General features: G+C 36.6%; 3 protein-coding genes across 3 annotated transcripts; 1 reads left to right on the forward strand and 2 right to left on the reverse strand.

The window, feature by feature from the left end:
- Window positions 1-1,915: 1,915 nt before the first annotated feature.
- LOC122304578 lies at window positions 1,916-2,878 on the reverse strand. Its single transcript, XM_043116840.1, has one exon. It carries the CDS (start codon window positions 2,876-2,878, stop codon window positions 1,916-1,918), a length of 963 nt encoding a protein of 320 aa, XP_042972774.1.
- Window positions 2,879-6,132: 3,254 nt separating this feature from the next.
- On the forward strand, window positions 6,133-6,750 carry LOC122304579. Its single transcript, XM_043116841.1, has one exon. The coding sequence runs from the start codon at window positions 6,133-6,135 to the stop codon at window positions 6,748-6,750; it is 618 nt and encodes a 205-aa protein (XP_042972775.1).
- A 2,274-nt stretch (window positions 6,751-9,024) lies between these two features.
- LOC122303617 (annexin D2-like) lies at window positions 9,025-12,634 on the reverse strand. Its single transcript, XM_043115463.1, has 5 exons — window positions 12,364-12,634; window positions 11,662-11,807; window positions 11,258-11,476; window positions 10,140-10,352; window positions 9,025-9,585 (listed from the first exon to the last, which is right to left on the reverse strand). Exons 1-5 carry the CDS (start codon window positions 12,437-12,439, stop codon window positions 9,289-9,291), a joined length of 951 nt encoding a protein of 316 aa, XP_042971397.1. The 5' UTR covers window positions 12,440-12,634; the 3' UTR covers window positions 9,025-9,288.
- Between the last annotated feature and the right edge of the window lie 1,621 nt (window positions 12,635-14,255).

Here is a 14,255-nt window from a genome sequence, read left to right on the forward strand (position 1 = left end):
AGTTTTGTAAGGGGTGTGCAGTGGAAAAATTAGAGAGGGAAGGACTTGAGGTGGAGGAGACCAGTTGGCAATGATAGTCATGTAGGTATGAGGGTTGATGTTTAACCCTTTCTGATCTTCTAAGCTGTTGAGGTGAGGTAGGAGACAAATGAGGTGGAGATTCAGGGCTGTTTGAGTCAGGAAGTGAAGTTTGAGAGGTAGGGGTTGATGGTGGTGTGGTGATGTTGGAAGGTGTAGGAGATGTGGAAGGAGAGGATTGAGGTTCAGTCCCATTTGAAGGAGAGGGTGAGGGGTAGGTAATGAGGTCAGGAAAGGCTGGTGGTAAGGTGAGATTTGAGTGGAGTGAAGAGGAAGGTTCAGAATTTGTTTTTGCAAATGGAAATTCAGATTCTATGAAGATGACATCTCGAGATATAAGGCTGGTATGTGTGGTGAGATCATAAAGTTTGTATCCTTTGATCCCAACAGGGTATCCAATGAAGATACACTTTTTGGACCTTGGATCAAGTTTTGTTCTATCCCTTTTGAGTGTGGATACAAAGCAAAGACAGTCAAAGATTCTGAGGTGTGTGTAGGATGGTTTGGAAGAGAAGAGCACTTCGTATGGTGATTTGTTTTCAAGAAGTGGGGAAGGAATTCGATTTATTAAATGTGCTGCTGTCAAAACAGCATCACCCCAGAATTTTGTTGGAAGATTTGCTTGAAGAAGAAGTGCTCTAGCTACATTTAGGATGTGTTGTTGCTTTGTTTCTACCACTCCATTTTGTTGGGGTGTGTAGACACAAGATGTTTGGTGGATTATTCCATGAGACTTGTAAAATTCAGACATATTGAATTCAAGGCCATTATCAGTTCTCACTTGCTTTACCTTTGATTCAAATTGTGTATTGATCATGAGAATGAAGGCTTGTAAAATTGATTTTGTTTCAGATTTGAATTTCATTAAGTATGTCCATGTGGCACGGCTATAGTCATCAACTATTGTTAAAAAATAGTGATGTCCATTTAATGAAGGCTGAGAATATGGGCCCCAAATATCAACATGAATGAGATCAAAAATAGAAGTTGTAGAAGTGACACTTGTATGGAATTTCAATCTCTTCTGTTTAGCCATGTAACAAACAGTACAATGAGTGTGGCTTGATGAAGGACCAATTACATCTGGGCAAGAAGAATGAATTAGGTTCATTCTTTGACTAGATAAATGACCAAGCCTAAGGTGCCACACATCAAGGTCTTGCCTATTCAAGGCATTACAAATATGATCTTTGGAGGAAAGGGAAAAATCTTGAGGAAGCTTGAGAAGATTGTTAGAAGTGATGGAGCTGGTGAGCAGATGGTATAGACCACGATGGACTTTAGCTAGCCCAATCGTCATCCATGAAGCAAGGTCCTGTATAAAACAGAAATTTTCCATGAAAATGAGGCAAAGAAGAGGGTTAAGGATGAGTTTGCTCACTGATAACAGATTGAAAGTGAATGAGGGAACACATAATACCCCTGTGAGTGTAATAGACTTAGAGAGTTGAACTGTTCCAATATGTGTGACTGCAACCCGAAATCCATTTGGCAATTGAACATATGCATGAGTGTTTGAAGTGATTGAGGTTAGAATAGTTGGGGAACAGACTATGTGGTCTGTAGCCCCTGTATCAATTATCCATTGTGTATGTGTTAGGCTGTGTGACTTGTGATGTAATAGAGAAGAGAGATGGTGTTGATGGGGCTGTGAAAAAATTGAAGTGTTGGAAATAGCAGATTTTGAGCATGTACCTGCCATATTCAACTGAGGAGCTGAGATGGATTCTGTGGAGGTATGAGCTGACTGTTGTGCTTGATCATTGACTAATTCCAGCAACTTTTGAACTTGGGACTGGGTGAGAGACAGTTGAGGCATTGTGACAGATCCCTTTTCCTAGTTTGTGGAGAACACTTGGTTGGCTGAGTGAGGAGGGTGGTTGTGAAACTGTCCCTGCTTGAGTTTGGTGAATTTGAAGTTGGGAGGAAATCCAATCAACCTATAACACTTGTCTCGAAGATGGCCAGATTTCCCACAATGACTGCATGTAAGATCTGGTTTGTCTTTCTTCTTGAAAGATGTGTTTTGAAACACTGCTAAGGCTGAGGATTCAGCAGAGGGAAGCAGCATGATTCGAGCTTGTCTTTGTCTTTCCTCTTGCAATATTAGAGAGAAAGTTTTATCAAGTGAGGGAATGGGGCTCATCAGAATGATTTGTCCTCGAATGCTTTCATAGGACTCATTGAGACCCATGAGGAACTTGAAGACATAGTCAGCTTGCTGAGTTTCACCAACTGCAGTGAGAGCTTTACATGTACAGAGACCACATAAACAACATGGTGGTGGCCTATAGTTGTTGAGCTCTTCCCAAATACCATTGAGATGAGTGAAGTACTCACTCACAGATTGTGTACCTTGCACAAGAGTGCCTAGTTGTTGCTGGAGTTGGTAAATTCTCACTGAATCAGGTTGAGAAAACCGAGTGTTGAGTTTATCCCATACAGTTTTTGCTGAACTTATATAGAATATATTGGAGGCAATTTCCTTGGTGATAGAGTTGAGAATCCAAGATAGGATGATGTTGTTGCAGCGCATCCATGGGATGTATAAAGGGTCATCATGTGCTGGAGTTGGAATTTTGCCATCAAGAAACTCAAGTTTATTTTTGATTGAGATTGTAAGAGTGAATGATCTCTTCCATGACAAGTAATTAGGACCTGAAAGGGGTGGAGAAATGACTACAGTGTGGGAGTTGTCACTGTGGTGTATATAGAAAGGATTATTTGGGTTCTCTAAGGGTGATGGAAGAAAAGGATTGTTTTGAAGAGGAGTGTGTTCATGAGCTTCATCATCTGACATTGTTAAGAGCTGAGTTGAAGAACTGAGTTATAAGTGAAAGAAAAAGAAATTACAGCGGTGTTGATGAGCCTATATCTCTGATACCATGTTAAGAATTAAATAAACAGAAACAAAATGAGGAGGAATGAGAAGATGAGAGAAACTTTCTTTCTTATTGATTGAAAAAGTTCTTCCTTTACATATGCCTCTGCTTAGTCTTATATACACGACTCAATACAGCTTTAATAGCTGGAAAACAATGGAAAACTATTATCTGCTATCTATACAAAAATACAAAAAATAACTAACTCTGCTACACAGTCCTCATGAGGTACAACCAGCACACTCTATATCAGTCCTAGAGTGTCAGTCCTTAGTGTCCATTGCTGCCTGCAGGAGCAGTGTTGGTGGTGGCCTCTGACCCATGCATCTCCTTAGTGCTTCAGTGTCCTGCAGGAGCAGTGTTGGTGGTGGCCTCTGACCCATGCATTTCTTTAGTGTTTTACTGTCCTTTTCTTCAGGGGAATCAGCGCATTCCTTTGATCCATTTGTGTGCAATTCTTGAGACAATACACGTACGCGGATAAAATTCAAAGAAGCAAATTCTTCTTCTTGTAGCCGACATTCCTTGAGGGACAAAGTTTCAGGTGCTTACGAAACAGAGGTCAACGAAAAATGGAGGCTGGGCTGAATCACAGTATAGGGACTCCCAAAGAAGGAAAATCAGAGACAGTAACACCATGGGATAGGTGCAATAAGCTGGGCCTGGTGACGTGGGTCAACTTGCCAAGAAGTCGCTTAACAGAAACAAGAAAAAAAAAAAAAAACTACTCTGCTTTTGTAGACAAAAACAGAGATAGCTTCACTCTCTAAGCAGGTGATGACGGCATTTCTGTGCAGGCGGCTTATCACGGTGTGGAGATGCAGTAGGCTAGGAGATGCGGTTGCAGCACTACGTGAAGGGGATTTTACTAAAGAGGGTTGCGGCCAATTCTTTTTGCAGGAGAGAACGTATTTAACTGCTTTAATAATTTCCGTTAAAAACAACAACTTCTGTTTAACATTTCTGTCAAAACAAGATTTTCCGTTTGATAGGCTCTTTATATATATAAAGATATCAACGCATTAGTACTAGCGGGATAAAATAAGTATCAGACACCAGAACTATGACTTTCTTATCAACTTTTGGATCACAATCTCCAACTTTATTATTTTCTTATAACTAGTGTGGATCTCTCTCTCTCTCTCTCTCTCTCTCTCTCTCTCTCTCTCTCTCTCTCTCTCTCTCTCTCTCTCTCTCTCTCTCTCTCTCTCTCTCTCTATAGTGGACTTTAACACATTTTGGAAGTAAAAAACTAATATCAACTCATTAATGTATATTACAAAAACAGAACCAAAGTGACATGATCTTCTGAGGATCTTGGTAAGTTTGTTTGGGTTTGGAGCTCAAATCTACTTCCTTTAAGATGCGAAATCTCCTCAATTTATCATTTCCACTTGTAGTATAAGACTGATTTTCTTCACAACTTGAGGTACGGTGATGATGAAGGGTGATATTAAGGAGACTCTGTTTGCCTGCTCGACAAAATTTGTCCAAACACGTACTGGTGAAGTATTTTACTAAATGCATGATGGGCATTTCATAGTACATTCATATGTATAAAGAAAATCTAAAGAAGAGATCATTAATACTCGTTGGACTTTTGTGGGTTTGTGTACTATACATATTTATATATATATATATATATATATATATATATATATATTTATATATGTATAGTACACAAATCGATCCATGAACATTGCATAGGAATTAAAATTGCATAATTTGACCGATTTAATTAAATTTCATGCTTATAGGTTCACTAATATCACAGAGTGGATAGAATATATAGTTAACCATAATAAAAGGCTTTATACACACACATACACAAACATGTTTTTGCGGCCTTTTTTAGAAAAAAAAAAAAGATTTCCCACATAATTAAGGGTTCGTTTGGATATTTAATATATCTCAAAATAGTTGTGAATAATTATAAAATAATTTGAGTAATTAGGATTTTTTTATTGAGTTTTGAGAAATGAGAGAGAAAATGTTGAATAAAAATATTATAAAATCAAAAAAATATTTTAATTTTATTTTTTTAATATTATTTTTGTGTTTGATCAGTGATATTTGGAAATAAAATATCTAAGAATATTTAAAAATAGGTCCTGTATTCCTAAACCAGCCCTAAATAGTTTCATATACGTAACATACGGATAGCGCAGTACCATTAATTTAAGATCGAGTTTAATTGTATTAGGATAAGTTTGTCATGCTTATACACGAATTACTAAGATTTAATTTCTTCTAAGATCGATAAAGTATACAAAAAGCATCACTTCAAATTAACTTTCTGTATTGCATGTTGACGAATTAACAAAATGAAAATGAATTGTTAGAGAAGAAAAAATGGATGCACGTATGAGCTGTGTGTACGTAGGTCATGACCAAGATGTTTTGCTGGAATTTCTTGCCTTTTCTTCTTTTTTTTTTGGTCATAATATATGTATATATAGGAATGTTTGAATGTAAGGATAACTACCACTATGGCACTACGTAATGATTTTGTATTAATAATTTTGTATCAGATTAATTTGTTTTCCAATTCTACAATATTTATATCACATAATACCACTAATGTTTACTGCGCTAATTGCCAGATACATATTGTATTAGCAACATCAGGATGTCATTTCATTAAAATACTCCGAACTTTAAATTAAAAACATGACAAAAGAAAAATAAAAGCATTGAAACGAGATAGTTCAGGTGATCATCTCAATACGTAGGTGATGAGCTAATCATGATAATGACATGGAGGCAGTTTATAAGGCAGCGAGAGATGAGGGCGGGGCATGCATGCATGAGCAGCATGAGATTGTAGTCCAACCCTTCAAGTTTCTGAAGAGGCATATTTTAATGGGATTTCTCTATTTTAATTTGACAATCTTTGAGTCAATCTCATAGGATCCACTTCCATCTTTTTTTATAAAGTTATAAAGCATGAAGATCAAAGTGGTACAAAAACGATCTAGCTGGCCACCTGAGGCTGAGATTGACATACATATAAATCCTCAAAAAAAAAAAAACCAAGATTATGATCACCCAGCTCCTTCCAATGTGCAAACACTATATATATACATCCCCCAAAGGCCGAAGTCTCCAACTCACAACACATAACTAGTTTCTTCACCAACGTCAAACAATTCATTTTCTCTGATCTCATGAAATGGGTGCTCCTGATCTGCAGTTTTCTTCTCTTAGCTGTAAATTAAGTATCATTCAAGCAAAACACGTGGAATTCAAGTCCACGGGTACCCTCTTTGTTAGATGCTATCTTTCTGCAGGAAACAACAAAAGAATTCGGCTTAACAGCCGAGAAATATCCTGCAGGTCCTTCCTCTCTTGGAACGAGTCCTTATTGTTGGATTGCGTTGGTTCCCAAGACTCCATCGGAGACCTAATGCAAGAAAACTTGGTTTTCGAGCTCCGGTGGAGGAACAAAGTGCCTGTTATTGGGAGAATCGTTAGATCCAAACTCTTGGGGAGGGGAGAGATTCCATGGAAAGAAGTCTTCGAGTCACCAAAGATGGAAATGGAGAAGTACTACTGGGTCACGATGATTCCCACGAGTGGAGAAGTGCTTGTTGAAGATGTCGAGCTACCTAAGCTGCAAGTGGGGATGAAAGTTCAAGTTCCTGCAATGGCGGAAAAGGATAGAAGGAGAAATATCAATGGGAAGGCTAAGAAATGGGACGATTGTGGGTGTGGGTGCAAAGATGGTCGTGGTTGCAGTTATCGAGATTACGATGTTTTTGCACTAGCGGCTGCTTTGGAGGCGTTTTAGCCTATAATTTTAGGCGCAGTGGAAGTTGACATGCAATAACAAATGTAAGGGATTGGTGTCGACATTTGCTTGGAATTTTGTACATAGAGATATACAGTCCCTCTTCGGGCAGGATAGTCCGATACATAAGAGTCAAATGGACACCATCCCTTCAACGGAAAACAAGTCCCAACCGCCGCACGCCGATGGAGAAGATCCATCCTAAACCGGTTCATGGAGGAGGGAGGGAGATAGCAAACCCTTCTGTTTTTTAGTACAGAAGGAAATTAGTAATTTCTAAGGCTCGTATCTTGTTTAAATTTGGTGAATTATTGTAAGATATGAAAGTTTGGAAACTATATATGGCTATGTTCATGTGTTTCTACGCACAGAGGATGATAAAGTGGTGCGGGTTGTCTCCATTCAGACCAAACCGGCAACATGAACTTGTGTGAAAATAACTGTTTGGGAATTCAAAATTTCAAATCATCCTAGCTTATGTGGATAAAGAATAAAAAGAAAACCTTGTTGATGTAAATGGTATTCGTTTCCTTTCTTAATCATCTCGTTCGCTAATTTAGGTAATTGCACTCTGGGCATCGCATTGGGTGGATAAAAAAAGGATTTGGCTTCGGATTATGTAGCATTTGATCATTTTCGGCAAGGTTTTAGGCATTGATGTACAGAAAGGGGAGCAACTGGGAGCTTTGACCAACACTTTCGACTCTCTGAACAAAGGTGGCATTTTCCGCCCACCATCTTGCGTATCTTGCATGTTCTTGTTTATGGGTGTCGGTTTCATGGAGGAGAGAGAGAGAGAGAGAGAGGCATTGCACGCCGTATGCAGAGAATCGGTGGGCAGCGGCGTTCGGTGGCCTGAACTGGTCTCGGTGGATGGACTTCGAAGAGGAGAGACAGAGAGATGGAGGAGGGCTCGGGGGTGGGGGGAGAACTTTTCTTTTGTTTGGAGGAGGGAGAGAGGGAGAGAGGAAGAAGGGTAGAACAACTTTTCCCATGTTTTTCTGTATTAAAGTGTATCTCTTTGAGTTTGTGGGCTCACATGGCAATGAGTTATTGGAGTCTGTTAGGTGGGGTTTAATGGATAAGCTCTCAGGGAGAGCAACATTGCCTTGGCCTAAATGATATCCGTACATGGTGCTTTCTTCTTCGTATCCCTTGTGAGTTTTTGGTTGACGGATAAAGCTAGCTGCATGGATGCTTGTTAGGACTATTAATTGAAGGCTCTGGAATGAATGAATACTGACGTTATGTCAATACATTGTTAGGGTTTAACATCTAGATAAATATGGGATCGCCGGATAATTTCAGTTATCTATGTTGTTTCAACGATCTGTTTACTTATGATTTAGGAACCTTACTTTTCCCATCAGTGTTGAAACCAAAGCTCAAAAAATGGGAAATGGATTCGGAATAAGTAATGACCAATTTATTGAATCGGGCAATTTAACATGTTGAATCAGACAATTCATGACAATTTTGAATCAAAATTTTTGAATGTTTAGTAAATAAATGAGTTTAAAATATAACTTCTCTGTCTAGTTTCACTAAAAATATAATGTGAAGCCAAGGCATTAATAAGAAAGCAATTCACATGTGATCTCAATAGAACATATTTTTGGCTAAAATATCCTCATTTACACACAAAATAAGTACTTTAAAATTATAAGGTTATTGTAATACATAACCATAACTTTAATTCGAACTTCTCATTTCTTTCGTAACTTTTCTCTTCAAGCAAATTTTTATTTGAACTTTAATGTGTATGCCGTACTTTCACTCCTTTGCTTGCTAACTGCAATAATGAACAAGATTGTGCCATGTCTTAGCTAATTGTTAAGTAATTTCAAAGCATGAATGAGATAATCCTATCATGCACACGGTAGTATTGTTAAACCTGTATGCCAGATTGCCAGTTACTTATGAGCATTATCCACACGTCAGCTGCACCGGCTTGGGCCATGCGAGTGATTATGTGAGCCACTCGGAGTTACAAAAACTATGTCATTTTGTCCAAGCTTCCCGAGCACTGCCCAACTTGTCGCTAGGGAGCATATCATTTCTCGACAACATAGATCCCAAGATAAAGATCATTACCCAAAAACAGCAATAGTTGACAATCCATTCTGATGCCCCAGCAGGCTTCAGTACATAAGTAAGCATATTATGGTTCGTCAGTCAACGGCATACATATCCTCAAAACACGAGGAGAGACGAGGGAATATAAAACAGAAACATAATGAATAGATCAATATTTCATCATCGAAACATAATGGATTAAGAGAAAACAAACACCATCATATAAAACAGAAATCCCAGTTTGTTTTGTTCACACGAAAACTCCAGTAATTAGTAAGAGAACAAGAGATCGCTCGGGTCCGAAATTTCGTCACGCATCCAAATCAAAGACAACTTATTGCACGCAACACAAACTACATTCACAGGGAACATAACAAAACACAACTAAAAGCAAATACACTCTCATCGCAAGAAATGAAGCATCATTCATTTCAGGCTTTCACTCGAACCAGCAGCCATTCCTCATGCATCCACATGTCCAATCAATGCCAGAAGCATCTTCTCATAGTCACCAGAAGCGTCTTTGGCAATTGCACGATCCAGAGGAATGCTATTCCTCCTGTAGTATTCTTCTTTGATCCGTTCCATGTCAACCTCCACTCGCGTGGCGACCACTCTTGTAAGAGCCCATTCATCTGTTCCCATCTTGTTTATTCCCAGCCTTAGAACCTCCTCAAAATATTTTGCTGAGTAGGTTAAGCACTGAATTGCTGCTTTCAGTAATTTCAGGTACTCATCTTCAGGATCAGCCTCCAAATCCTGCAAAATAGATGCCCATCATCAGTTTGAATAGCAGCAGATTAGCATTTGGCATCTTCACCAGCCTGATCCTTCTGCTTTATTTAAATTATCCCGCAACTTTTACCTTACCTATAATAGTTATAGACGAAACCATCACCCAAAATTTTGAAAGTCAAAAAGTCAGACTCACTCAAAAGTTTAATAGTACGCTGACCTGAACGATCTCTAGAGTCTAGAGTCTTTCTGTAAGCTATCACAATTAGCGACTTAAGCTTGTTTTATTTATTATTTATGAATTATAATTTTCTGTTCCGTAGGGGACAAAATTTTTATTTATTATCACAAAATGTTCCGTAGGGGACAAGTTGTCTACAAGCACACATCTAGGTAGTCAGAACGGAAAAGTACAGTTCAAAATTTTATCTCCAAAGATGTACATCACTAGGATGTGTCAAGTTTAAATGCAGTATTCTGATTTTAGTCTCCAATTCTTTGGAGACTAAAATCAGAATACTGCATTTAAACTTGACACATCCTAGTGATAGCACATGTATATAATAGATGTTAAATACCTTGGTGATAACATTTCCAAACTCATTGTTGTAGTGATTCAGTGTTGCATTCAGCTGTGCCTTACTTCTTGTAGTCAGAATTCTGATGAGCTCCTCATGACTGTAAGATTTCTCAGAGATCTTCTCATGAAGTATCTTTGCCTCCGATTTTGCCAATATCATGTTCACTTCATCCCCCTCATATCGGAATGAACTCACAAGGGGAACCAAAAGCTGTGATGGAAGCAGAAGTAATCTATCAGCCAATGCATATATTGTATACTGGATTTTTTAGGTTGGAATGAAGAAATGATACCAACAAAGCGAAATAAAGGGGTATAAAAAAGTAACATAATCACAATTTTTAGCTCCTTGTGATAACTTGCAGCTATACCGTCTCCATGGTTGATAACAAAGTTTCTGCCAGCATGCTTATGTGCTCAACACATTACACACACACACACACACACACACACATATATATATATATATATATTTTTATAAGTAAGAGATAAATATTATTGATCTGAATGAAATAGGTATAACCCATGTACACAGGAAGTATACATAAGAACACCTAAATACATTCTTCTAATACCATATATTAACACATTATACATATATTAACATTATGTGAGAGATTTTGCATGAGTTCTAAGCCTTTTAAGGATTCCAGTTGTAACCTTGACTAATCCTTCTAGAGTATAAGCCCAGATGTGATTTGAGTTCCCATTGAGTCATTACAAATGGTATTGACCTTGGGAGCTGTGGGTTATAAGCCCACATTATACTCCCAGTATAGAATAAACGAGGGATGTGAATGAGATTGCACATTACTTGGAAGGGAAAAGTTGTACCCTTTTATAATAATTCCAAGGAGCTCAAATTGACTAGTACTTCTGACATACAAGTCCAAATGTAGTTTGAAATCTTTTGGGGTCATTACAAAAGATGCATTAGTCCAGTGAGATTTTTCTTGTGCAAGTTTTAAACTAGAAAACTGGTGCATAAAGACGCTATGCACATGATATACAGAGATAAGCCTACTATATTAGGGGAACAAAATGAATAATACATAATCTGATTCAATGTCCAGCAACTTGAATTAAATTACTGATGACTACGGTTTAAGGATGTACCTTGCGAAAATCTCCAGATGTATGATATGCAACATCTTCTTCAAGAGATTTCTTAAAACGAGCATGATATGCCTGCCTTACCATAAAGAGGTCATGAGAAGACCTAGTACAAGCAATTTCCATGAGAACCCAATTGTTAGAAGTCAGCCTCTTAGTTGCTTCATTAGCCAAAAAAGCATCACGCTCTGCAGGATCCAGAGTCCATAGCAGTACAATCCTCTGCTTGATGCAAAGAAAATGAGCAAGAGAATGCGTTAGCCTAACAATTCCCCTTCTACTCAACTCAAGGGTACAATAGAAACTAGGCCAAGCCTCTCTTGGTACGATCATTTATTCTGCTGTATAAAACGACTGCTTAAATAACATTATCATTTGAACAGATGAAAGACACATCAAAACCTGACCTCAAAGTCACTAGTAAGTTCTTTGTTTAGTGCTTTCAGAAGATCTTCCCCATAAGTTTCAGCATAGACCTGCCTAATTAACTTCCTCTGAGCTGCATTCCTATGAGCCAAGATGGAAATGATCAAGCCCTCATTGGTTCCCCATCCTGCAACATATTATCAGGACAGCTTATTATAAATCTATCCAAGATATGGAGGAATTGCTTTCATTAACTAAGTGAACAATTAAACAAGGAGAAATTTATCATCGGAAAGATTAGAATTATTGACTCAAAGATTTAGAGTGAACCAGAAAATATTCCCTAAGTTGACAAGGGCACGATCATACATCTTGTACAACTAACCGATGCAAACAATGCCGTATCCAAACTATGTAGAACAGATATAAAGAACGGTTCCTTCCTTAGACGCGTCTGTTTGATTTACTTTCTAGCTTCTTCGGACCAACAAAAATTTGATGATGACCAAAAAGAAACAATGCATCACGATCATTACCGGATCGGATTTAGAAAACTAAAAGCAATTATATAACAAGAACAGAATTCAGCAAAGAGGAAAGATTTGAAAGCAGATCAGATGTAGATGATCAAGACGATATGGTAATAGGAAAAACTGATCAACAGCGACAATCACAGAGATAATCACTATCAGAATCACTAGCAAACACATGGATTGGACATGAAGTCCGATTGAACTGAGAACCTTCAAAAGCCTTTCGTAGCTGCTCGGCGTCCTCGGATGGTGAAGGAACCACTTCTGGTACTCTAAGGGTCGCCATTTTCTTCCTCTCCCTCTTCCTCTCCCTCTCTAAAGTGATGTCTTTGGTTTTTGTGTGAGCTTCGCCTAGACAACTTTATAGTGTGCAATGAATAAATATTTGACAAAGGCCAACAAAAATGGATAACTTTTAAACGGAGAAATCATGAAAATGTCCGTTACTCAATGAATTCTTAGCCCGTTTTCGGCCATGGATTGAGGCGTGACATTTTCTACCGTGCGTAGTTGGTGATCTACTATAGACCTTATACCATATGGCCACGTACTAGTAGTACTCCCAGAGCAAGACAACTCATGATATTAGCTACGTCACTATTTGTTTTTAATTAGAATAATATTAAACAAAAAATATTTTAGTTATAGAGAAATTATATAAAAACTATCTAACATACTGACGTGATTTCATGTGATTTATTAGATTATAAAATTAATTTTATTATAAAATAAACTTGACGAATCAAATAAAATTACGTCAATTTATATTATTACTTTTATATAATTTTTTTATGACTATAACAGTTCTCTTTTTTCACGTCATTTTCAAAATAATACAAATTTCACAATAAAGTGGAACGCACTCACCTTTACTCAATTTAATTTGCTTAGAAAGATAACCATCAAGATAGCTTTTATTTTGTACAGAATAGTGCATATTCACCAATTTTTTAGGTAAAATTGTAGAGTATGTTTTCAATTTGTAGATGAGTGCATTTATTGCTTCCTTACCAGTCCGTCGGTGATATTGAAATACTTAATAAATATTGAATGACATAAATTATCTACGTGTTTTTATTTTATTTTAGAAATTAAGAAATAAGTTTTAGAAATATTGATCCCTTATAGCAATAAGTTTATTTGAAATCCAAACCATTCTTTTCAAATTTAGTATACAGAGATTTTGTGGCATTAACATCAATTACTTTTCACTTGTGCTAAAGATGATAAATATTAGAAAAAGTCTAGTTGCAAACATACTTATGCATTAATATATGTATTAATTTATTGTGATTAGTCAAAAAGTAGATTTTATTGAGAACAGTGCTAATTTAACTTTTAAGTATAAAAGAATCAGTATTGGTATGCAGATTAATACGCGACTTTACTTGTATGTAGCAAAACTCTAAATATTAATATGATAAATAATTGGTTATTATATACATAGCTTATTCATTATAAAAAGAAATGGGATATCTTTCCTTTGTAGTAGTAAAGGAAAATGTTAAGTTGTGAATTTTAAGAGGAAGTTTAAATTGAAAAATACTTTCAACCAATTTCATCTCATCTCATTATTATAATCTTTTTAAATTCTCATATAAAATATAATTAATAATTCAAATTTTTCAAATTTCAATTTAACTTTTTTAAATCTTAAAATAATAATATTATTATTAAAAATTAATATTCTAATAATATTTTATTCAATTTTTATATAAAACCATCTCATTCTATATCACTATACTGAGTCACAGACAACCTCTAATTCCTACATGTGCATCTTTTCTTAGTAATAACAAAAAAATAGAATAAATTTGGAATCTAGTCACCACGATTATAGTCTAAGAAAATGGATGTAATATGAAAAGATAAAAGTTTGTGAAAAAAAGATATGTTTACCATTGTTATACAAATATACTAAAAAAGATGAGATTTGCATATGTTGAAGACTTGTGGCAAATTAAAGGAAAACAAAAATACAGAGAAACAAACTATAGGAAGAAAGATCATAATAATAAATACCCTATTTCTTCCTCTAGAGAAAAAAAAATGATTACCTTCTCTTTGAGACCCCTAGATTTTATTATTATTCTATTTCTCTC

This window comes from Carya illinoinensis, chromosome 3 (genome assembly GCF_018687715.1).
Source record: "Carya illinoinensis cultivar Pawnee chromosome 3, C.illinoinensisPawnee_v1, whole genome shotgun sequence".
In the NCBI taxonomy this organism is placed as follows: Eukaryota; Viridiplantae; Streptophyta; class Magnoliopsida; order Fagales; family Juglandaceae; genus Carya; species Carya illinoinensis.